Source organism: Sinohyriopsis cumingii, chromosome 19 (assembly GCF_028554795.1).
Source record: "Sinohyriopsis cumingii isolate HCF-2022 chromosome 19, ASM2855479v2, whole genome shotgun sequence".
Lineage (NCBI taxonomy): Eukaryota > Metazoa > Mollusca > Bivalvia > Unionida > Unionidae > Sinohyriopsis > Sinohyriopsis cumingii.
This window is the reverse complement of record NC_142979.1, coordinates 15,900,184-15,926,925: the sequence shown is the minus strand read 5'-3', so window position 1 is coordinate 15,926,925 and position 26,742 is coordinate 15,900,184. Positions and strand designations below refer to the sequence as shown.

The window sequence follows — 26,742 nt, the reverse complement described above, 5'->3', positions numbered from 1 at the left end:
CATTGGATTAATGTGAACCATAATGATGCAGATTGGAATAAAAATAAAATATGGACGAGTTTCCAGTTAAAGGTGGCAAACTTCAAGAAAGCTGATGGCCAACACAACACCATCAAAATAAGGAATTTATTTTTCTTTTATTTGTTAATCTCAAAAATAGAATCAATATGTGTAAACTTGTGACACTTTCCATTGGCATGGTGGGTTATAAGTATTGTGTGTAATTAGGTCAATATACGACAAAAGTTGGCTACAGCAGTCTTGCAGGTAACTACAGTAATTTACTGGGCAAACAGAAAAATCTGATGGGCAGCCAGATATTCAGATCTAGTTGCCAGGAACAACCATGGATTTTCACAATGCTTCTACCTCTGCTAACCCACATGCTTTTGGTAAATTAGTGCTGTACACATGTATTAGGACTCTATGGGCAAATGAACCTGAAAAACTGACCACAAAATACTTAAACACTGAGGTTAATCTAGTGTGTGGATCAACATATGGGCATGCACACAAATACCAAAGTGAGGTTAATCTAGTGTGTGGATCAACATATGGGCATGCAAACAAATACCAAAGTGAGGTTAATCTAGTGTGTGGATCAACATATGGGCATGCAAACAAATACCAAAGTGAGGTTAATCTAGTGTGTGGATCAACATAAGGTATGCTCACAAATACTCAAGTGCAGACATTCTGCCAAGGCAGACTCAGCAAACACATTATATGCCTGGCTGATAGTCCTCTATGTGAGTATTAGTAGGGCATGGCAGAGCCTGGAGATAACTCACCACCAGGTTTCAATGACCTGGACATTAGGTAAAGGTATGTGGTCTTAAACTATACAGAAACCATTACTTTCTCATCAGACTTAGTACAACCATGACCTCTGACCTTCAGACCCCAGAATCAATATCTTTTTATTGCCACAAGTGCAAGCCATCAACAACTAGTCATGGAATGTAGTCTAGAACAAATGTTATCCTGCAAAACTCCATTTTTCTTTGAGCCACTACAACTTTGACATTTGGCTTTTTGACCCAAAAATCAATCGATCTCTTCCATGTATAAAGTGCAACCCTCCACAAACAATAAAGTCAACTAAGCTATTTTGCAGAAACCATTTTTCTTCATTCAGTCACAGTGATCTAGACCCTTGGACCCTAAAACATATAATTTTTGTAAATGGTATATGGTCAAAAATTTAATCTTTTTTGTTGCAGAAAGCATTTTTTCCCTGCCAGTGACTTTGACCATTGACCCCAGAATCAGTAAGCTTCTTCCTTAGTCCAGATGCAAGCCATCTACAAAGAGAGATCCATATCTCTGATGAAGAACTATGTTATTGTGCAGAAACTTTGCTTCTTTCAGTCAAAATAACCTTGACCTATGACCTTTTGAATTCAAGATTTACTGGCTTTTTCTCATCCAAAGTGCAAGCCATTCACACAGTTTGGTGCAGATATGTGATGTGTAGGATGTGTAGAATTAACACTAAATGACCCAATAACAAATAATTTTAAAAAAAAAACATGATAAATGAATACCCAGGAAAATTCAATACCAATTACAGTTTTTTGAAACAATTTATTTTCATGGGTATACATTTTTGGGACTTTGCCAACAAAATACCCTTCTGTTGGTCAATAAATCTGTTGATATGTCACTGATGGGGATGGGGTCCCTATTGGAATTACTGTTCCATGGGTCTTTTAATATGCTTTGATGCAGCCTTGTAACCCACATTAATTAGTACCATAAGAACAAAAGTAAATTCACAATAATGACCAATACAGAATTTTTACATGACAACCATACCTGCCAAAGTATTTGCCACTATAATGATAACAAGTTACATTGACCTACTACTGCCTTTGGGTAACATTATTACATTTTTTTAAAATGACTAATTGCTACAGGAAAGAAAGATTATTGAAAAAAACTAACCTGTGAAGCACAGTTACTCAATATGTAAAGAACACGTCACAAGAACTATTTTTTGCTGGGCAGCATAGACCAGGTTGAGGAACATTTAAGGAATGTTCCATTACTCTTTTAAGTTATCACATTAGGATCTGGACAGTCACTGACAACAAACCAGTTTCCTTATAAATCCCATCACAAGAAGCATGTCAAGCAGGCCATGTGCTTATGGTAAATTGGTGTATCTACATTTAATTAGCATGCCTCAGTGACCAAAACCTGAACACTGAGGTTTATCTAGGGTGTGGAGAGATGGATGAACAGACACATCGATACCAGCCTGACTGCTATACAGAGCACCTGCCATAGGCAGGTTCAACAAAAAGCTGTACAACAGTCGGTGCTCTTCTGGTTTGAATTAAAGTGTAACATTAAAGTTTACATGCAGATAAAATGATCCAGTAAGCAATACCGTTGTATGAATACATGCTGCAAGCTACAGGGAATTAAGAATTGGTTAGTAAATAATTTAAAAACTGACTAAAAGAATATTTAATGATAAAACTTGAAAAGTTACTTGAAAATGCCCATTATCCCATTCACTAGTAAAATTGGCACAAAATCAAGCATCTATTTTTTTGTATAATGTGACTGGGTGGGACATCGTGCTACATGTCTGCGGCATGATGCCCCAGTGCTAGACATCACTACAAACTGCCACACTGCAGACATCGTTGAGATATAAGACTGAAACATTGTTAAAGCTATGTTAAAAATCCTAATCACACATACACACCAGTTTATATTTTTGCAATGTGCCTACCTAACAACACCTCCATTTCAAGGAAACTGACATCTATAGCACTCTGCTTATTCTGTTCATAATGCCTTATTTTCAAATAACATTTGGGATCATTTGTAATAACCTGGTGTATTGTGCAATATTAGTCCTAGTTTTATACAAAAAAATAGATGCAACAGGCAGCTGTAAGTACCATTTTTGTAATAAACTGGTGTGTAAGAGAACCAAATACCCTACCTACTCCCTTCTAACAACACAGACTCTGATTTGCCATTGATTTGTGAAATGTGGTGGCAGATCGTGGTCTGTGTTGTTTGTTCTACTTATTATTCCTAACAAACATACTAAAATCCAGAACAGACTAAAAAGCAGCTCTACCAGTGCATTATGCAAAATAACATTTTGATCTATGCAGTTTGCATTGGATCCAACTTTTATGTAAGTATATACTATGTCCAATATGAATCAAAGTACATAAACCAGACATGCAGAGTATAGAAAATCTACAAATATAATCAAAAATTTCCAGCAAATTTGAAATTTGAAATTTCCATTAGAATGCATCAGAGAGCATTGTTTTCCCATCATCCAGGTTTTTGTTACATCCTATATTTTAGAAAAAAACACAACAAACACTGGATACCAATAAATGACAGATAAATCACTCAAAAGAATCCTCTATATGACTGGGATACAGTAACCCAGTCACATCTAACTCATAGTAACCCTGTCACATTTAAATCATAGATAGTAACCCAGTCACATCTATATCAGCCCTGCCTAGAATAAGCAAGTTAGAATTCACCAATTGGACCTATTCCAGAATGAAAGTCGTAATGCATTTCTGGATGTGAAGATGACAAGACTGAACAGTAATTTTTGCCTGCTCTATCTTGAAACGTTGTATGCTAATAATAATAATAAAAAACAGATAGCATTGACCCATGACTATCCAAAACATGGTGGCATTTGTTTATTCACAACTCAGGGTGGCAATGAGCATGTGCAATGTGAAAATGCAGACTGGTGTATTCAATACTTCTATAGCATTACATGGGCAAATTAGATAATGGAAGTAACAATGTAAAACAAACTAGACCTGGAAATCTGCAAATTCAAACTGAAATTTCAACTGATGTAGAAAATTCTCATCTCCGACTTCTACAAGATATGTAGGAATAAAGACTTACAACCATAAGACTGACTTACTTCCTTTCTGGTAGAAAAGATTTCCTTGCTTGATTTCTGTGATCCTCTCATTGTTCTCCACCAGGTTTCCAACTTTCTCTGACAGCTGAAGAGCCAATGACTGGAGACGAGTGGGCTCAGTACGGTGCATAATCACACACTGAGTAGGTTCATCCAAAGAAGCCTTTATAAAAAAAAAAGGTAAAAAATTTGATGGAATTTATTCCTTAAAATTGTAAATTCTAATCCAATCACCAATAATCTTCATGATGGTTATAATATACTGTTTTATGCTACTATGCCAATGAACACATACATACAACTGACAGGGATGTAACTCTAAGTATTTCCTGTGGTTACTGCAATATTCATATTTTACACTCATTCATTGACACAAGTTCTGACAGCTATATTTTTCTTCTGTAATAATTTAATTCTTGCTGATTTAGTCCTTTCCATAAGCTCTTGATTTAAAGTATACTCAACATATGAATAATGAATTCCACATAAATTCAAATAATTCCAACAACTCTTATTTACCATCAACTCCTCATTGATTATCATTTTGCTGATGGTTGAGTGGACAACCTGCTTCTCAAGTTCAAACATTTCTGCCAAGGTGTGGAGGCTCAGTGAATCATAGACGCTGCTGTATGTAAAGAGATAGGTGCGCAGACTTTCTTCCTGGATTTTAGAGGTGATCATATCCCGTACTCTGTCTGGATGGGGAAACAAGTTCCACACCTGAAATACAGCACAAGTAGTATTTTGATATAATCATGGGTATGTGCATGTGGGATATATATATATATATATATATATATATATATATATATATAAACCTACCTAAACATACTTATTTTAATTAATTTAAAACTGATGGAAATTTTTTTATTGCAGTACAAGTGTAAAATGTATCCATGTATTGATGCCTATTTTAATAATGAAACTTGGTATTAATTAACAAATTTCATTGGCCTCCACTTATTCATTAACTGCTGAATGCCTTGTATCCAGAATTGATTTAAATTATACAAATATACTAGACTCTAAGGTAGAGTTTTATTCCTTTATAAAGTTTCCTACTAAACAATGGAAAACATTATATAAACTGATATAAAGGCAGGAAGTTTATTGATATTTAACATAAAAAGAAATGGAAATGATAATTATATATCAAATACAAAGTGTTGGACACTGAAAGCAACCAACAAATTAACAGAATGTTTCAGACAGAATACAATCAATAAATTAGCTAAATATTGGACACAGAACACAATAAATTAATAGCTTAATAGTTGAAAAATGTTCAATAAATTTTTTGTTGTTGGTATAACGAGCATCTTTCGTAAGACTTCCCTGATCAGGATACATTAGGATTACATATTCTATAAGTCTGCCTCACAAATCCAGCCATCACAAATTTAATGATGATGTTCTCCATGTCTTTGGCAAGTTGTGTCAAAAGGCAGAAGGAGACGACTGAAGAGACAGCCTGCTTCCTCATGCCCCCCATAGAACTTTAGGGGAGGTCTAAAAGACCACCAGTGGATAGGATTCAAGTGAAGACATGCAAAGGAGAGTATCAAGTCCCACTGAATCAAGGTTGCTCAGGGCAGTTACGGCACTGACCAAAATGTCATAAGCTGTCATGTTAACATCTTTGACAATGTTACTTGTAGATTCCCATGAGAGGCCCCAAGTGGCAGAGTGGTCTTAAGCGCTCTCCGTTACGGACCATTGCCATCTCACTTCTGTCTGCGACGGTTCGAGTCTCTGATTCAGCCAATGTGGGTATGTGAGAAAGCTTGCCAGTAGCTCCTCGTGGGTCGGTGGTTCTTTCCAGGGTTTTCCAGGGTTCTTCCTCCACCATTAATACTGGCCGCCATGTATAGCCTATCGTGTGCTGAAAAATGGCGTTAAACCCTACAACAACAAGATTCCCACAAATGACCGTTCCCACTTTCTCCACAAGATTTAAGATTCAAAATTAAGCCAAATCAAGCAAAAATGAAATTATTATTATATTTATCACCACTCTTAAACTTGCCTGTAACACTTTATGGTCTACTTTAGAGAAAATCAGTACATATTACCACCATTTTATCTGTGTCCAATATAGGCAAATCAACTTATAGGTTTTTAAGTGCATTCTGTAACAAAGATTGGAAAAAGATGCCAGGAGCTAACTTTCTGAGAAAAAAAGTCTTGGAATTACTGGAGTCTCACATCCTGTCAGACAGATGACTGTAATCTCCATGATCTTATGAGATTGCTGGAACAGAAGGAAGGAGGAATGGTTGTCATCCATATCCACAGAGGTCCTGACCCAGTACACTTGATTTGATGATGGTGATGGGCGGTGCTCATCTGGAAACAAGATCCTATAAATCTCTTCAGTTGCAGCTTTAAGCTAAACTCAGTCCTCTACTTAGCAGGATTTGGGTTCCACAGCTTACTGATGTCCCACTTGCAAGAAGTGTCCTCGTCTGCGAAGTATTTCACATCTGTGAAATCATATTAGGTATAAGAAATGAGTAGTTTCCTCTTGGAGTATGTTCAGTTATCTGGCAGGTATGCAGCCAGTTAATCTTGCATGGCCAAAGGAACCAGTGGCAGCAAGGCCAAAAGGATGGATTGACTGGACAGATCCCAACTGTAGGCCACATAGTCCAACTTGGTGCTACAATCATACTCTGATCAAAAGTGGAAATGGACACCGGGGCGGGGGGGGGGGGGGGATAGACTGATTGGGACCTGGACAGACTTGTCAGAAGCCTGGATAGCATGTGAGAAAACTTGCACTCACAATGCCACCAATATAAAAAAGGAGCAATATTTTCCACTGTGTCCATATCAGTAGTCAAAATGCAGGATTACGGGCGAGAGGAAAGAAAATACCCTGAAAACAACATATGCAATGTGGACTAGTCTCACAGACTGACCTTCTCATTGGAGATTTCAGCAGCCAATGAAAAGGTGGCAAAGTATTCAAATCTAACCTATCCCAATCCTCCTGCTCCAGCTGTAAAGAAGTGATGGTTGCAGCAGCCAAGTCCCATCAATCACGTGTGGAGGATGAGGCCACAGGGGTGTGCCCAACTATAAGTGATGGTTGCCAGCAGCCAAGTCCAATCAATCACGTGAGAAGGATGAGGCCACAGGGGTGTGCCCAACTGTAAGTGATGGTTGCCAGCAGCCAAGTCCAATCAATCACGTGAGAAGGATGAGGCCACAGGGGTGTGCCCAACTATAAGTGATGGTTGCCAGCAGCCAAGTCCAATCAATCACGTGAGAAGGATGAGGCCACAGGGGTGTGCCCAACTGTAAGTGATGGCTGCCAGCAGCCAAGTCCAATCAATCACGTGTGGAGGATGAGGCCACATGGGTATGCCCAACTATAAGTGGCAACTGACTGAGATGGGATGAAAGCTCAGGACTTCAACATTAGAAGATTTTGATCTTGAGCATTTTTCCTTTCAACTGTTTCTACACAACAGTGGAACAAGTCATTTTAACCAACATGTCTAGGCAGTACAAGGTTCAGATGAGTACATTTAGCTAGTATTGTTATGGGTTTAGCACAATTTTTCAGCACATGACAGGCTACACATGGCGGCCAGTATATTTGGTGGAGGAAGAACCTGGAAAAACCCTGGGAAGTATAATGTGAACATATGCAAGCCAATATCCTAGAGATAGGCTGATAAATAAAGAGATAATTCAATTGTATCCTCTGTTTACTAATTATTTTCAAGGATCCATAACAAAACTAGGGATGAGTTGTGTTTCAAAGCATGTACCATCATAAGAATAATTCTTTTTAAATATCAAGTCTCAAAATGATTCCACTCATCTGCTCATATATTCATGTACAGCCACCTGAGTAATATTTTAAGCATGCAGAAAAAAAAGCATTTTGTATAAATACAATTTGTATTTAAAATGACCTTTGTATTCATTTTTTCATTGATGACAAAGTTTTTACAGGCTTTCCAGTCACCAGTCTTCATTGCTCTGGAAGCAGCGACAACATGTTCCCTCATGCTCTCTGGAGGTCCTGTCAGAGTCTGCCTCTCCGCCATTCTCAACACATGGTGGAAGTTCTTACTGATCATTCTTCTTCTGGCATCCATCTCATGAGCTAATATGTTCAAAGAAAAAAGCATAAATCTCAAGAGCTAATATATTAAATTATATTAAAAGAAATGGCATCCATCTCATGAGTTAACACATCAAAAGAAAATGGCATCCATCTCATGAGCTAATATATCGAAAGAAAATGGCATCCATCTCATGAGTTAATACATCAAAAGAAAATGGCATCCATCTCTTGAGTTAATACATCAAAAGATAATGGCATCCATCTCATGAGTTAATACATCGAAAGACAATGGCATCCATCTCATGAGTTAATACATCGAAAGACAATGGCATCCATCTCATGAGCTAGCAAATCAAAAGAAAATGGCATCCATTTCATGAGCTAACACATCAAAAGAAAATGACATCCATCTCATGAGCTGACAAATCGAAAGTAAATGAGATCCATTTCAAGAGCTAATACATCAAAATAAAATGGCATCCATTTCATGAGCTAACACATAAGGAAAATGGCATCCATTTCATGAGCTAACACATTATAAAGAAAATGGCATCCATTTCATGAGCTAACACATTATAAAGAAAAATGGCATCCATTTCATGAGCTAACAAATCAAAAGAAAATGGCATCCATGTCATCAGCTAACAAATCAAAAGTAAATGGCATCCATCTCGTGAGCTGACAAAAAGAACGTAAATGGCTTCCATTTCATGAGCTAACACATCAAAAGTAAATGGCATCCATTTTATGAGATAACACATCAAAAGTACATCTCATGAGCTAATACCTCAAAAGTAAATGGCATCCATCTCATAAGCTAATACCTCAAAAGTAAATGGCATCCATCTCATAAGCTAATACCTCAAAAGTAAATGGCATCCATTTCATAAGCTAATACCTCAAAAGTAAATGGCATCCATCTCATAAGCTAATACCTCAAAAGTAAATGGCATCCATTTCATGAGCTAATACCTCAAAAGTAAATGGCATCCATCTCATGAGCTAATACCTCAAAAGTAAATGGCATCCATCTCATAAGCTAATACCTCAAAAGTAAATGGCATCCATCTCATAAGCTAATACCTCAAAAGTAAATGGCATCCATTTCATGAGCTAATACCTCAAAAGTAAATGGCATCCATCTCATGAGCTAATACATCAAAAGTCCATCTCATAAGCTAATACCTCAAAAGTAAATGGCATTCATCTCATAAGCTAATACCTCAAAAGTAAATGGCATCCATCTCATAAGCTAATACCTCACAAGTAAATGGCATCCATTTCATGAGCTAATACCTCAAAAGTAAATGGCATCCATCTCATGAGCTAATACATCAAAAGTCCATCTCATAAGCTAATACCTCAAAAGTAAATGGCATCCATCTCATAAGCTAATACCTCAAAAGTAAATGGCATCCATCTCATGAGCTAATACATCAAAAGTCCATCTCATGAACTAATACCTCAAAAGAAAATGGCACCCATCTCATGAGCTAATGTATCAAAAGAAAATGACTTAATAACAGAAAATCACATAATGTCATGTTCATATTCTGTACATATACTGATGATCATGTGAAACAACAGATATTACATGCTAAATTTGGCATTCTTGTAAATAATAACCTCATCCTCAACATCACTGTCATGACCATATTGACTCAAAACTGAAATGCAGTAATACGTTAACCAGAACTCTTTTAAATGCAATGTAATCACACTGTACAACCAAGAATGAAGTTACCCATTCATGGAATGATAACATTCAAACAAAATAGGAAAAAATTCAAGTTTCCAGAGAAACAGTACCGGCCATGTATGGTATTTCCATCAGCATGGCAGAAACTAGGTAAACACACTCCAGCAGCTCCAAGTTAATGTGCATGTGGTATGGTAACAATCGTCTCTTCTCAATTTTCTCTTGCTCTGGTGTTCTCTCGTGCTGACGCTGTAACAAGAGACCCTAGAGAAAAAAAAAGGAAATCTGAACTTATTCAGGTTCATGCAATCACTGAAATTTGCAAATTTAATATGTTGGCATCACTTCTTGAGATTAAGTGTACCTCTGAGCTATCAGAGATTTCTCAGTGTCCCAAATAGACCCCCAAAAAGTCCTAATCTGAAATTAAATGGGACCCAAACTTCTTAATCAAGTACAACGACCTACAGAATTTCCAATTTTGAAAACATTCCTCTGCAAATTTCATTTTTACTATATAAAATTCCCCTAATGCTGATGGGTCAATCACTAGAAAAAATTCAAGACAATTGTTATGTATATTTAATTTAATTATTGGTTTGTTAGTTTTAAAATAATTTTTTTCATTACATGCTATTGTAATGTAACATTGTATGCTGGACTTGACCTTGTCCAAAACTGAGTTAAAATTTCTGCTTGACTTGATTTGACTTTTTTAAAAACATTTTTAACTTTATTTTATAGCAACAACTAATACATAGCTAAATTATTCTCTATGTTTATGGACCTAATATCAGGATCTTTATTAACAAAAGTAAATATGTTGATTTGAGTCAGGGTTTCGGACTTCCTAAGTGAAATTTACAGGTTATGGTTTTGATTTTGTAAACATTAGGATCATCCTAGAAGGTCATGTTCCATTAGGTAATGTATTTTTTTAATAGAAAATGCTAATTGTGACCTGAGGTCAAGTACAGAACTATATATATTGTAACTGTAAAGATTTTACCATTTGTGCTTTTATAACATCTAGCACTTTTAAGTTGTGTTATATGTTGTGACCAGGAGTTTTGGGCTGGAATCTTTTTTTATTCAAATTATTTAATTCAAGTGATTATTTTCTCTGGAAATACAAAGCTACTTTGATAAAATTCTTGGATAAAGACATTCACTGGAATTTATACTGAATTCAAACCTGGAATTATATTTCTGTGAATCAACAAAAGATTGCTGATACATCAACACTTCAATAGCTACCACAGACACATCAACAACTTCAGTTTTGAGATATTTTCTGGACTTTTACTGAATTTTATTCAAGACTTTAAATTACTAGGACTTGTGTCTGTAACTCTTAGTTATTTTGGGATTTAATTTGCAATACGTTGTTTTTTCTCATTTTCCCTGTTTATTCTAGGGAAATAAATTTATTTGTTAAATTTTACAAAGCTTGTTGTCTTTCACTTTTCTGTTACTTATTTTTAGAGCACAGACTTGTAACAATATTCAAAATAAATTAATTTGTAAATAACCATATATACTGAAAGAGCGATTTTCCCTTATTGTGAATCAGAAATGTTTCAAAAGACATTTATGTCCACATACCTGAGCTAAAAGTTCCTTGGCCCTGCCACCACTCTGAATATCTACCAGGGCATTGTGAGCATCCTTTGTAAATCCACATCTGAAGGAACACAGTCCAAGCTGTACCATTGTTCTGTTGTACAGAAGCTAAAATATAAAAAATAAAGGGCATAATAAAATCAAGATGCTGGCCATGTTTTAACACATGCCACTGAAGTAATGAAAGATGTGAATCAAGTGCAAGATAAAGTATTTCAGTGTATGCTATTTCTAATCTGCTCCCTTTAATCTCAAAACTAAACACAGTGGTATTCTTCAAGATGAATGCAGCATCAAGTTTAAATATTTTCCATGTACTAACAGAGCAGATGATTGTGACCTACTCCTGAAGATCAGTGCTGTCATGAAGTTTCATGGCTGTATACACTACAGTGTAAATGATTTGAATCTGCATAAAAATTTGCAAAATTGCTTTAAATGGCACAAAAATCTAATCCGGTCCACTATTTATGTATGCAAACAAGCATATTAAATTTCATTTATGTACATAAACACAAAGCCAAATTTCATTTGTCTAACTCCAATTATTTTTCCTAAACTGTGCTGAAGATTTGTTAAATATGCAGTCCTAAAAGTTCAAAAACGTGTTTAAAATATTTTGTTAAAAAAGTTGCTGTGAACCAAAAACTCTAATCATGTCATCTAAATGTGAATAAAAATATGTCTATCAAATTTCCTTTGTTTACCTCCAGTAGCCTGTACTTAATTGTGCAAATAAAGTTTGGTTAAAATGAAGTCCCGAGACTAATTTGTATAACGGTCTCGAGATTTAATCAGGTCATCCACTCATGACCATGACAATGTGTGTAAGTCCAATAATTATTGTGCTACTGTGCAACAATGGAATTAAGATGGACATATGGACCGATAAATGTATGGATGGACAGCAGCAAAGTAATATGCCTCCTTTTGCTAATGTAGTAGGGGGTATACAAACTTTAAAAGAAATCTTAAAATGGTTTCTCAATGACTACATTCAAATTTTTTCTGCTATATGTAAAACTCATTCTGCTATATGTAAAATTCATGCTGTTATATGCAAAACTTGTACTGCTAGGTTTCTAATGTAGTAGAGGTATAAAAACTTTTAAAAAATCTTAAAATGGTTTCTCAATGACTACAATAAAACTTGTTCTGCTATATATAAATCTTGTACTGTTATATGCAAAACTCGTACTGCTGTTTCTAATCTAATAGGGGTAAACAAAATTGTTTAAAATGGTTTTTCAATGACTACAATAAAACTTGTACTCCTACTTGTCAATACAGGCTAGATAATAATACCTGCGTAGGGACGTCGGAGTGGTGTATGGTGTCCTGAAGGTGAGACATCAACATCAGATCCCGAGCCTGGAACCAGCGGTCATGCAGTGCATGGTGGTAAATGTGACACAGAATGGCTCGTGTCCGCAGACGGTCTGTGACATCCTTGGCATAAATATATTTACAAAGCCTGTCCATCAGTTTCTCAGAATCTTCCTGTAACTGGGAGTAGAAAAAACATGATTGAGAAATTTTATTCAATGACTGTGTGCATGATGGAAAGACTGTGTGCATGATGGAAATACAGCAGATGAACACATGGATTACTATATGTTATCAATTCTACTGAGAGAGGATGGCTTTAAAAATCACAAATCATCCAATTAACCATCAATGCTAAGGCTTTTAAAATTCTGATTTTATATCTGAGAATGGATTAATGGCACAGGTGAGGGCTGTTCCAGTAAAACAAATGCGAGACAATGGAAGGCACATGTATTGTAGAGTAGTCACCCTTAGATGCAATTTAGAATCAGCTATCATTTTCATATGATTTGGGTAAATACAGTACCCATGCATATATTTTTAAAATTCCCTGGTTATGATGTATACTTAAATGAACAGCCCTGACAATAAACTGCCACGAAAAATGAACATTTAAAAGACAACTAAGCTAAAGATAGGATTGAAGTAGCTGGCCACCATCCTATGTACAGACTTTTTCAGGTTTTTTTGTACCTCTTGCTTTTTCGACACCGAGTCAATACTGCTGCTATACATGTTACCTCATAGAAGTAAATTTAGGAAAATTAAAATTTCCCCAAAAAACAGTCAAATTTGATTAAGAATATTCATCCTTATAGGAAATTGTGAATAACGGCAAGCGTGCTTTACCTCAACATTTTCCTTAGCCAAAGAGAAGTCACACTGGAAAAAAGGACAAAAAGATTAAGCATACAGATAATAATAAAATAAGTACTTGATGGAGAAGTTCTTGCATTGCTAATGGCAATACTTCATATCTGGATTATTTACTGTACTAAAGTCTATGAGAATTAAGGATGGTGGTGGTGGTTATTTGCACTGGAACTCAATATCTTTTTAAGAAAAGCACAGAGAAAACATGTTACATGAACCTGCAACCACTGTGACCAGAGGTATTGCTAATAATCAATGCTTCAACAAATTTTATTATTACTATTAGCACTCTGGTCGGTAAAAATTATGAATACTTCATGTTATTTACTGCAGAGTCTTCAATTTATAGCAAGCCTGATTTTAAACTTGTGAAGCTAGCTCTTTAAGTGAAGCATAACAAGGGTTATAAAACCTATGCATAAAACCAGCAGCTCTGTAAGTGCCTTTAGTTGCTGCAATTATTATCTGTAATCAATGCACAAGGTTGTCTGTTCAATAAAAGAATGGAGAAAGACAAGTGTGTTAAAAAAATTCATCAAGGATTCTTTCTGGTTAAGGGAACTTACATACCATTATGGTCTCTAATACTTTATCTCCAACTTCTAATTCAATGATAATATCAATATTTCTTCCAAACTCAGGCACATTACAAAGACAAAACATGCAAGAAACACCACACATCTCCTATCCATGTTTAAGGGACACAAGGAAAAAAAAAAAGTTCAACAAACTTTGCTCACCTCCAGTTTTTACCGATTTCAAATTATTTGTTGCCAAAACATTCCATTCTAAAATTTCTTTAAACACACAAGTTTTAAATATTATAAATTTAAGGATAGTTATTCATTAATGTCCTTGTTGCTATCATTTTTAAATATCACATAAACCAGTAAATACATTACAAAAAGTCTGCTATTAGTGCTGCAAGACACTGATATTGCTCACTGTTTTCAAAAGATGTCTTGAAAGAACAATAAAGGAGTCCAGAGGATAACAATTCCGTTATGACGGACCATACCTTATAGTAAGTGTGTTCAATTCTGTGAAGATAAATCCTACAGATCTCCTCTGTAGTTGCTCGCCCCTCCAGGTATTCCTGTAGACGTTTGATGATCTCATATATCGTCTTCTCATCCTTCAACCTGTAATATAGAGAAAGCTTGTTTATAATAATTATTTGGAACTGTTTGGATTTCTTTCACTCTGCTTATGTGTCCTACTGTTGTATCAAAATAGTACTTTTCTAAAATGCAGGTAATAAGGTCTGTGACAATCTTCTACAAGGAAATTTTACTGTAAATTATGTTTCTTGAAGAATACTTACATTATCACAATAAAGTCCACTACCTCTCAAATCCAAACTCTGCCTTGAAAATACCATCTATGGGAAGAAACACTTCCAGATACTGTTACAATAACTTTCCCTTCCCACCACTTGGTGGCTACCCTTATACCAGATACTGTTAAAATTACCATCAATTCCCACCACTTGGTGGCTACCCATATACCAGATACTGTTACAATGACCATTCCTTCCCACCACTTGGTGGCTAGCCGTATATCAGTATCCAGCCTGTACCAAAGACACCCTTAAAGTGAAATATGATTAAGTTCCTATGTGAAGAATAAAATCACTCCCAATGTAAAGGCAAAACAACCACAGGTCACACACCACCCGACATGTACACAAAGGCAATGAGAAATTAATGGTGCTTTATTCACAAGAAAACTTCTGGGTGAAACCAGTGAAAGCTATACACTTGTGCCCAAGAGGATGTTGTGCTGTAGTTAAAATGGTCTGGTGGCCATAAGGACTAAAGTCACTGGACCCACCAGATTTAATTCCCTTCAATGTAGCGTTATCTAAAAGACAGAAACTTGAGAAGGCTGATTGTGCATACCAGCTTCAGTGATGTCTTAGATCAAAACAAAGCTTTAAACGCATGGCTGGCATGGATCACACAAATAACGTGCTGACATTTTCATGGCTTGTGTCTCATTTTTTAACATGTCAGATTACACTAAGCATATCACCAAATTAATCAAAGACTCAAAGGATATTTTGTATTTCCTGGCCTTCAAAGGAAGGAAAAAATCTCAGTTCCCACAATGGTTTTTCATGTTTCAATAATGCCTGAGAGCACATGTCTAGTTTAGCTTACATTCTTGTATTAATAAAGGAAAGCAAGCAAACAACCACCTTTGGCAATATTCTAACCAATAGCTGGATTCAAAATCCGAAGAAAAACTGAGAGGTGAAGTATGATGAATATGACCCCTGTCAGCCAAGAGTTGTTGGGGTTGATCCAAGTCAGAAGCTGAGAAGGATTCCATACAGGAATAAGGTGAGTGCCTGAAAATTGATTCAGGTTAAGCTACTCGGCAAGTCTAACACATCCTTGTTGTGGTCTATTTCCCCTCATCCATGATGTTTTAATGTCCAAAATCATGGAGTGGTTGCCCTTTATATAACTTCTCCTCAAAGAGATAGAGGAAATAAGTTAACAAGCTGTGAGATCAATCCCTGCAAGGGAAAATGTTGCTGTCCTTGCACCAGCTCATGAGAACTTCCGACAGCCCTAACATGCTTTCCAAACACAGGCCTTCTAGCTTGGACAATCTTCTCCACAAATGATGGGATAAACTTTTTTCTGCACAAGGCTCTCCTGATAGAACCAAGGTGTTCAGAAGGAGCCTGTCTAGGAAGGGACGGAACACCTGCAAATGGCACTGACTGAGTAGATTAGGCATTGCTGAGATAATCCTGGGGATGTCTATCATTAAATCGAGTACATCATTAATCCAAGACCTGGGCTGTCAGGACCACTCTCACTGCAGGTATGACTCCTTAGTTTCTGGATTATTCCTTGTACCAGATCAGTAGATGGGAAGAAGTAGTCTCAAAGTTTGTATCCGATGGCCAACAAAACAAACATGGTCCAGGTCTAAGAGTCTGGGGCTGGAGACACATGGGTGGAAAATTTGTGGATCCACCTTGTTATAAAGAGATCTATTGCTGTACACCCCTAAAAAAAAGCAAATCTGAAGAGGCCAAATAAAAATGTGTTTGGTTCTTGTTACCCGATTAAACTATTTTTTCCTGCCAGTTGTACATATTATTTTGATACAAAATATACAATTTGGATAAAAGAAAAAAAAAATGGAGAAAAAAAGTTAATAAAGGTAGGTAACTACAACTTAAATTAAACTCAGGATGCAAATGATGCTCATTTTCTTGTTTATGCTTCATTTAAACCCAGCCAGACCATCTATAAAAAAGTCTGTACTGACCTACGTACCCTATTTTTCTTTTTCTTTTGTTCTTTTAAATGTAAACACAAGCAAGGATATTTTTAAAAAATTTGGCCTGATAGGCTGAGAGTAAAGGTAACACCCAGTATGATGATCATGACCCCTTTTGACGAGTTGGCCAAAACAAAGAGCCTGCTGGGAATATGTCTGATATGCAACCCTCGAAAATCACACTCACAAGCTTGCAATTTGCAAGTGGAAAAATGTCATTTGCGAGCTCAGAAAATAACAAGTAGGCTATCATATGGCGATATTTTTTTAAATAAAAATGGTGATTTTGTATCTACTTGTAAAAAATAATTCATTTACTGGCAATCAATTTGACTAGCATTTTCAGTTTAGATGTGAGTCATGATTGCCAAGAACACAGAATTAGAACAACAGTCATAATGTACTTATGTTTCCTGAATGTGTGCCAAAGCGTGGGCAAGAGGAATGCATAGGCATATTCGGTGCATAAACACCCACCCCTTTCGGCGTATTGTCAACTGCGCATGTATACCAAAGTAATTCGTCAATATACGGATCAGTTTGGATTCAGAAGATTGATTGCATCAGCAGCAAGTAGCCTGTCCCACTCAGACATGACGTAGGTATCACGTTCTGTGTGTTAGTTTCCACATGCTTTGTTTTTAAGTTCATTCTTTTCTATTTTGTGCTCACAGTGTCTTTTATTCGTTCCCCACTTTGCTGGGTATCCTGTGTTTAGATTCAGTATTTTTTACAGTGATAAAATAATTAGCTATTTTTAAAAAAATCTAAATAATTACAAGTTTCTAGAAGCCACAGCTTGTGTTGCTGTCTCAACTACACTGTGTGAGCAAGGGTTCAGTTTTGTAAATAGATTAAAACAAAACAAAGACTGGCTCAAGACTCTTCCACCCTGCGTGATCTGCTACAGCTGGTTGTTAACGGACTGCTGGCCGAGATTTACAATCCCAGTCAAACCATCGACAAATGGTACTTCATGGCTCCAGGCAAACCTCACATGGGCAGACATAAGCGCAAGCTTACAGTGGCTAATTTATAGGTTAGGCAAAATGTTTTTATAAAAACTGCAATTATTATGTTAAGAAAAGAAGTAATAAAACCGAAGTATTTATTCTTATTAAAACAAAGACAAATACGTCATTTTTTTTGTTTGTTTATCTGAACCTATTATATATTCGAGTGGCAAGTCCCAGACCATGGCAGATGTTACATGATCCATATATGCCAACCCCTGACGAGGAAAAAGTGTAATCCAAGTGAACAAAAAGAGTAATCCAAGCAGAAAAAGAGTAATCCACATATAACATGCTAAAAATTCAACAAAGAATGATTTATTTGCCCCTCTGGTCTTTTAACATCCTTAACTGGTTCAAGTTTTCATATGCAGCACTTTTAGCTTTAGAAAGCAACAGATTGTCATGCTGCATTTCACAACACTTTGTACCAGCTGAGACTATGAATGTCTTGCACACCAGTAAAGCAATAAGTACTGGCATACTGAGCCTGGATCTAAATTCTGTTTTATTTTTGTTAACAATACTGAACAATCTCTCACAGCATTAGAGTGGTAAAGAACCAATATTCCTTTCATAACCTGACAAAGAAGAGGAAATTTATATCTTCCAGTGATTGGGTCTTTTAGCTGGGAAATAAGGTACCATTGCACATCAACTCTATCTGCACTAAGTATAATGTCAGGTAGAATGCCAACTTGATACTTCAGGAATTATCCTTCCATGTGATCCAAGGTAGACAAGGGTAGCAATAGAAAAGGATACCTCTTGACAAAGACTCTAACACTTTGAAAGCTTTTTGACTGCCTCTCATTTACATCAGCAACTGAAGCATTTAAAAGCACTTCATCTCCACAGGGGAATTTCTGGAGCATGCAATCACAGGCAGTAGCATAATAATCTCCAACATTATCATAGAACACCTTCACAGCAAGAGTAGAATTGTGTTCTATGAATTCTCTTGCTTCTGTGCCAATAGTAAGATCTTCATTATCTTTCTGGTTTGCTCAGTCATGAAAATCTATATCAGTTAAAAGCTTGGCTGATGAAATGATTTCTGGCTTAATAAATCTTATTAGCAAATCTGACAACTGGTTTGACAGAATCTTGTGCATAATATGAATGCATGGTTCTTCTTTCTGTAAGACAACATTTGCTGTATCAGACAATGGAATGGCACTCTTCATAAACAAGCAATACAGCTCTGTAACTGGATTATTAAGTTTTTTGAAAACCATCTCACACTTTGATTCTTCCAAACAGTGAACAGATTCTGTTTCTTTCTGTGACATCTTAGTATCCACTTTGCTAGTTTTGCCCTTATTAGAATGAGAAGATTCAGTATGCTTTGTACTCAATTTATCCTCTGAAGAACCAGATAAGTTGGCTGATTTAGTTTACTGACAATGGGTTGAAGTTTTCTGTCACAACATTTTTCTTTCACAATCTTGGTCTGAGCCTGGAGGCCCTCAAGCTGGATAGATATAGGCTTCTCAAATAAAAATTCCATGGATTTAAATTTCTTCCTTTCTGATAACCCGTCCTTTTTATTGTTAGTATTTCTATCTATCATCTCTTGTTCTCTTCTGACTTATAATAACACTCTGCTTTTGTGCTACTCTTCTTCACTCCCCCCCCCCACCAGTTTCTCTGTGCAGATTCACTTCCAGTTCAAAAGAAAGCTTGTAGTGCTGTTCAGAGCTCAAATGAACGGCTAATACATTTGCCCAGGGATAACCATCTTGTACACACATGCTTTATAAACTTTATAGTCTTCAAGATCAAAGTAATCTTGTAACAACTTTAGAGCTTCTTTCCTTTTACTACTTTTCTTCAAACAGCAGTAGATATCAATTAGCAAATGACCAATATCTACTTCTAATTTATCAGCAACCTTTCCTGCAGCAAGGTGCATCAAAATGACAAGGACAACCTGTTATGTACACTGAAGGAGAAATTTTCAAAATATAGGATGCAACTCCTTTACGAATTCTAGTCATCACTGATGCATTATCATCTGCAAACCCAATACAGTTCTGCCAACTTATGTCATGTTTCTTCAAAGCATTATCAAGCAAATCAAAAATGTTTTCCCCAGTGGAATCTACTTTTAATACTGGTAATAAAAGAACACTCATGACTTTGCCCATTTCACTGTTGAAGTATCTAACACATACTGGGTACAACATCTTGTCGTCATAATCACAACTCCCGTCTGTGGCAATACTAAACGGACCAATTTTCATGGCTTCTGCAATTTTAACTGAAGTACCTTCTGCTAAACACCAAACAATATTAGATGATATTGTTCTTGCACAAGCATATTTTTCAGCAATTTTGGAATCAGAAAACATCTGTTTGAACAAGGGACCAACTTGGTCTGCTACTGCTAGGGGTAGTCCGTGTTCTATTAAGAACTCAGTAAATAACAATGCTGCATTTATAACGTTCATGTCTGAACTTGAGTTCTGCTGTAATTAAGAAGTTACCTTAGCATTGGAGTTAGTAAGATGAGCTAATCTAATGTGTTTCTTTGTTTTCAAGTGTTTCTCCACATCAAATTTACCACCATGACCAGTATTAAAATCGTTTCCGCACAGCCTGCAATGGGCATGATACTGCCCTAGAATGGAATGCTGTATTATGCCATGCATGTATTCATCTTTGAATCTTTGAAGGATTAAGTTTTTTGTCTTTTTCTGATCCATCTGTGAAATTATTGGAAAAAATATTTGTGCTCTAACACACACATCAGCTAGAATACATCTGAAGACTTTCAGCACCAAATATTAAAATTCTTATCACACAGCCTGCAATAGACATGATGTTGCCCTTGAATGGAATGCTGTATTTGGTCATTCATGTCTTCATCTATGGAGGATTCTGTTATTTTTTGTTACATTTATTTTTAGTCTTTTTCTAAACCATCTGTGAAATTATTTTAAAGAAAATATTTTCGCTCTAACACATGTATCGACTAAAATAAATCAGACTTTTTAGTGCCAAATACCTATAGACTGGTTCTGTACCAAATATGAATTAGAACAAAGAATCTGAGAGTAAATATTAAAAATTAGAAAACCAGTCTGTCCTCTCCTCTCTATGCCATACAGCTGCTATAAATAGAATCCGAGGTCAAAAATTTGAAAGCTGAACCAGCATGTTTCTTGGAAATAGGATAGCTGCTATAAATGGAACATAATACTGTTAGAAAAGTGCATGCAAGTCCATGGACAAGCGTATACTTACATCGTAGTTACGTAGAAGCCATCTTTTCTAGAATATGGTCTGTGGGATTAATGGGATGTTAATAAAAACAAGAAAACAAAATATTGATTATTTTGGGAAGGTGGATATACCAAAATTGCATAATCCATATACATTTACACATAAGGCATAATTTTGTGAAAAAAGCATAATGGTTGGCATGTATCCGTGATCCGGTCTCACTGCTTGAGGAGGCAGTTTACCACCACTAAATGACAGATTACGTGATCTGTTCTTACTGCTTGAGGAAGTAGTTTACCATCACTAAATGACAAGTTATGTGATCTGGTCTCACTGCTTGAGGAGGTAGTTTACCACCACTAAATGACAGGTTATGTGATCTGGTCTTACTGCTTGAGGAGGTAGTATAACATCACTAAATGACAGGTTATGTGATCTGGTCTCACTGCTTGAGGAGGTAGTTTACCACCACTAAATGACATAGGTATTGCGATCTGGTCTCACTGTCTGAGAAGGTAGTTTACCACCACTAAATGACAGGTTATGTGATCTGGTCTCACTGCTTGATGAGGTAGTTTACCACTACTAAATGACAGATAGGTTACGTGATCTGGTCTTACTGCTCGAGGAAATGTGTGTTTGTGATTTGGATTTGTAATGTAGCTTTAACAATTTTTCAGTCAAACTGCTACGATGTCTGCAGTGTGGCAGTTTATAGTGATGCCTAGCACTGGGGCATCATGTTACAGACATGTAGCATGACATCCTACCTAGTCACATTCTCCTGACACCAGGCCAACCACTTCTAACACTAACCTCTTAATGCTGAGCACCAAGCGAGGCAGATATTAGTACAATTTTTTTACAAGTCTTTGGTATGACTCAGCCAGGGATTGAACCCGCAACCTCCTGCATCCGAGGCAGACACTCTAACCACTAGGCCAGCTTGAGGACGTAATTTACCATCACTAAATGACAGACAGGTTACATGATGGGGTCTCACTGCCTGATGAGGTAGTTCACCATCACTAAGTTGATGGATAATATAATTACCCTCCCACAAAGCTGATAATCTCAGGCATGAAGGGCATTGATTATGACCTTAATTTCCAGAAAAGTTAATATAAAAGGCCCTCTGCTCTAGACCCCGCACTACTGCTGACCATAGTGAAACAGAACAACATATGGACCCATCCTCACCCCAAATGGTACCAACTGGTAATCTCAGGATGGGGGCTTTTCCAGAGGAATTCCTGCTGTAAGCCATTCTTGTCGCAACTAGAAAAGGAGCCATCTGCAACTATAACTAGTAGGAGTTTTGTTGGCTTTCAGTGAATAGAAAAATCTGGTATAAAACCCTGGAGTTTGGTCTGCAAACATTCTGCACCACCCATGTGGAAAGTAAAAAGTATATCTTCCATAGAACTTGTGCCTTCTTGAGATATGTCAGGACTTCCATCATGGAAGGGAAGGGAGCTTGATTTTCAATCACCCATTTGTTTTGTGGAAAAAGGTATAACCATGTGTGCCAAAAATGAAGGGGTCTGGCACATATAGGCAGGTTGTTGTCCAGTGCCAGGGTTGGGAGACACCAACAGTTTTTAGAAGGCCTGAGGAACAAGAAACTTTACTCCCTCTCCCCATCATTAGGTTTTCTTTGAATCTGAGGGGCATGGAAATTTAACTGTGTGTATTGTTGATAACAATTTGGCCATCCATTCTTCTGCATTCAATTATCACTCAGTTACAGCTCAGACTGATAAGTACAAAAATCAAGGAATGCAGTTTATATGCTGCCTGCTTTCCCAATACAAATAAAAGCATCCAGTTATGGGCACATAGGATAATCAAGAAATAACATGTACTCCCCGTAAGTAATCCAGGAAGTGACATCATGTGCAAGTGGGTTTGATATCTTAAACATGTGCATCATAACAAATTATCTGCAAGAACAACAGATAATGATTAACAATGACTCAGCTTGCATTAAAAGTAACAGAGGATGTATTGAGACAGTTGATGCTCCCAATCACTAAATGGGAAAGAAAAATCCCCATCATGGATATAACGGAAACTGCAACAACAGACAATAATTATCAAGGACTCAGCTTGCATTAAATGTATTGATGATGTAATGAGACAGTGCTTCCAATCACTAAAGGGGAAAGAAAAATCCCAAACATGGATATAACTGGGAGACTAAAATTTAAATTACCCAAATTAAGAATATTTACCCAATGCAAAACAAAGATATAGCTAAATTCTCTGAACTTAAATCACTGGAAAGACCTCCGAAGTACTGCATAATGTTTAGTGAAAAAGCAAAAATGGCATCTTGTTCCAACCAATTAATGTCAATTTTCTTATACTGGACTTAATGTTCAATTTAGTAAGACTAATTCTTTTGTGTTTCTTTTACCATACAATCAAAACATCAATTGAATTTTTTCAACAATATTGTTTAAATTTTAAGACAAAGATCCCAAGCCTATCTTCTATTAAATCTTGTACACAGTATCCGTGAGGAAGAATTTATTTTCCCAAATCTGGTGTTTTAAAGTAAAGTAACATGGGCAACTTATAATATTTGTGAAACTTTTGGAAAACAGAGATATAATATTACTTTTATTACATCTGATGCTGTACCATATATGTATATTTTTTAATGTTAGCCTACAACTTCAAAATGTAGAAAGTTGGCTCATTTCATAGGTCTGCTAAATTTGTGTGCTCAAAGTTTGAAATTTAAAAACACAATTAAGAAGATCATATAGGGTCTATATTAACATACTGGGACCATATTAACATACTGGGTCAATATTTACATATTACGACCATATTTACATACTGGGTTCATATTAACATACTGGGACCATATCAACATACTGGGTCCATATTTATTTACTTGGTCCATATTTACAAATGTGACACAGGGGCCCCAAGTGGCCGAGTGGTCTAAAGCGCTCTCCATTATGGATCACTGCCATCTCACCTCTGTCTGCATGGGTTCGAGTCTAGGATTCGGCCAATGTGGGTATGTGAGAAAGCTTGCCAGTAGCTTCTCGTGGGTCGGTGGTTCTTCCGGGTGTTTCCTCCACCATTAATACTGGCCGCCATGCATGGCCTATCGTGTGCTGAAAAATGGCGTTAAACCCCACCACAACAACAACAAATGTGATACAGGTTTAAGTTGGTAATATTTAATTCATCTTGTAGATTCTGAGCAATTTCTGTCTACCATGCAAGATACTGATCCATGTTTAGGGTTTAGAAAAATAATAACATATGTATAATATCAATTTGACTGGATATGTTTTCATTCCTCAATGTACATGGAATGCAATGTCTAGCTGTAAATCTATAAAACTTTATCAAAGTAATGCATGAATTTAGTAAACTTGAGAACCCTATTTAACTGTGAATAGTACCTACCTCTCTACATATTCAGTGCTGTGAGCATCACAGGCTTGTAGCATCTTTATGAACTCTTCATCCATTCTCTCCACAACGGTCAAAACACAACCACGGATCCTGTACGGTGGTGTCTGGAAATACCAATTTGATATATCAGACAAAATTTTCTAAACCCATTAAATTTCTTTGTTAGTGCTCAATAATTTAACTTGAAGTCAAACTTTAAACAATAATACCTATAGTTATGTGTATCTATAGTTTTGTGTGCTTAATGTTGGTCCATGACTTGGGGAATTAATGTCTACTTGTCTAATTTTGGTCCATGACTTGGGGAATTAATGTCTACTTGTCTAATTTTGGTCCATGACTTAGGGAATTAATGTCTACTTGTCTAATTTTATTCCATGACTTGGGGACTTGATTTCTACTTCTCTAATTTTTGTCCATGACATGGGGAATTAATGTCTACTTATCTAATTTTTGTCCATAAAAGGGGAATTAATGTCTACTTGTCTAATTCTGGTCAATGACTTGGGGAATTAATGTCTACTTGATTCTTGTCATATCATTCTCAGAAGTAAACAAGACATTTACTAAAATTTCGATTCAAGGCTTGATCTTGTTGTTTACGGGCTTAAAATGTTCTAGAAGGAAACTTGTTGACAATTTGGTGGAATTTTCCATTGGAAATTTGGAAAATCCAGAACAATCTATTGTGTCATATGCCAGGGGACGGTTTGTGTAGATAGAGTTTTGGTAGACAACATTTTCATTCCTGTTGTAAGATTGTAGTCTGTGGAATAATTTTCAGTTGTGTTCAGATAGAATTTGAGGTGTATCATTTATTTAAATTATTCTTAGCACTGTTTTCTGTTAAAGAAGCCCTCTTACAATGGGTGGTAAAATACTCATAGGTCATAACAACAACTAGCAAGGTAAACCTTACAATAAATGTAAGTGTGAAGACAGAATATCAAGAATAAATATGTAAAAGGTACACAAAATAAAATATAATGGTAATACATGCAAAATCCTTAAAACCTTAGCTAAAAATCTGTTAAGCAAACTGCACTGTCTCATAAAGTCCAAGATCTTTTCATCATTTACAATTTACTCATCAAGAACACATCAAAATACTTGTGCAGCAAAGAGTGGAAGTTGACAATCTTGACAAAAAATGGTATTTGCTTAATTTATAATGATGTCAAAGATACCTTAATTTATAATGTGAAATCCAACTCTGTTTTAATGTGTATAGGCAGACACATAGATACAGCGTTAGATATGCAGTGTTTACAAAGATATACTGATTAAAACTGCATAAGAAATTTTTACTTCCATTTAAATTATGCAATACAATTTCTTTTTAAGTTGTTGTTCTGGGGTTTAATGCCATTTTTCAGCACACGACAGGCTATGCATGGCGGCCAGTATTAATGGTGGAGGAAGAACCCGGGAAAACCCCGGGAAGAACCACTACCAACGAGAAGCTACTGGCAAGCTTTTTCACATACCCATGTTAGCCGAATCCTAGACTCGAACCCACGTAGACAGAGGTGAGATGGCAGTGATCCGTAACGGAGAGCACTTTAGACCACTCGGCCACTTGGGGCCCCTCTTTTTAAGTCCAAAACTTTTATTGCATATTACTGCTACCATAATCCATGTTTTATGATGTTATGTTTTACCAATATCAGTACAAGTTATGGATGTTATTGCATGTTTGAAATAATAGTACTTTATCATCATGAAAATGCTCTCTCAGTGCCATGTAATCAAACACTCCAGCAACCATTTTGCATACTGCCTTATAAACATCCTGATGGTACAGCTCAATCTGGAAATATGTTCACAAAATACTCCAAAAATTTTTAAAAAATGCAATTAGCTCTAATCTAGGAAGTAAAAAACCCAATTTATTAGAATTCCGCCTGTAAATCTGAATATTTTACAGTATTAACAAAACGTTGGTCATGGCTTTCATGTCAAGCCTTCTCCCAAGCTGTATGCCACATCCAAAAATGGTGGGATAAAACTGTATTGAAATAGAAATAAAAATCTTTACCATTGAGGATAATATTTGATATGGACAGAGGTAAGCCGCTAAACCAACATGATTTCTGATTAATCAGTATTCAAACTAATTTTGTGAAATAAGCATTCCAGTACGCTTATACAAAAGAATTATATGTAAACATGGCATGCACTTCTGTCATCTAGATATAATAGTGTTTAAATTGTG

The 26,742-nt window shown here is 36.2% G+C and overlaps 1 protein-coding gene across 2 annotated transcripts in view; it reads right to left on the bottom strand.

The window, feature by feature from the left end:
- LOC149775180 (eukaryotic translation initiation factor 3 subunit C-like) overlaps positions 1–26,742 on the bottom strand; it is a 70,764-nt gene that overhangs the window by 11,578 nt on the left and 32,444 nt on the right. Inside the window, exons 13-21 of one of the 2 annotated variants that reach the window (XM_089944417.1) lie at positions 24,519–24,631; positions 14,561–14,684; positions 13,519–13,551; positions 12,646–12,846; positions 11,323–11,448; positions 9,828–9,981; positions 7,864–8,057; positions 4,454–4,657; positions 3,935–4,097 (exon numbers count right to left, since the gene is read on the bottom strand). In XM_089944417.1, the coding sequence (XP_089800543.1) occupies positions 3,935–4,097; positions 4,454–4,657; positions 7,864–8,057; positions 9,828–9,981; positions 11,323–11,448; positions 12,646–12,846; positions 13,519–13,551; positions 14,561–14,684; positions 24,519–24,631 (1,312 nt within the window). The remainder of the gene's footprint in view (positions 1–3,934; positions 4,098–4,453; positions 4,658–7,863; positions 8,058–9,827; positions 9,982–11,322; positions 11,449–12,645; positions 12,847–13,518; positions 13,552–14,560; positions 14,685–24,518; positions 24,632–26,742) is intronic. The other variant, XM_089944418.1, reaches the window with a different exon arrangement.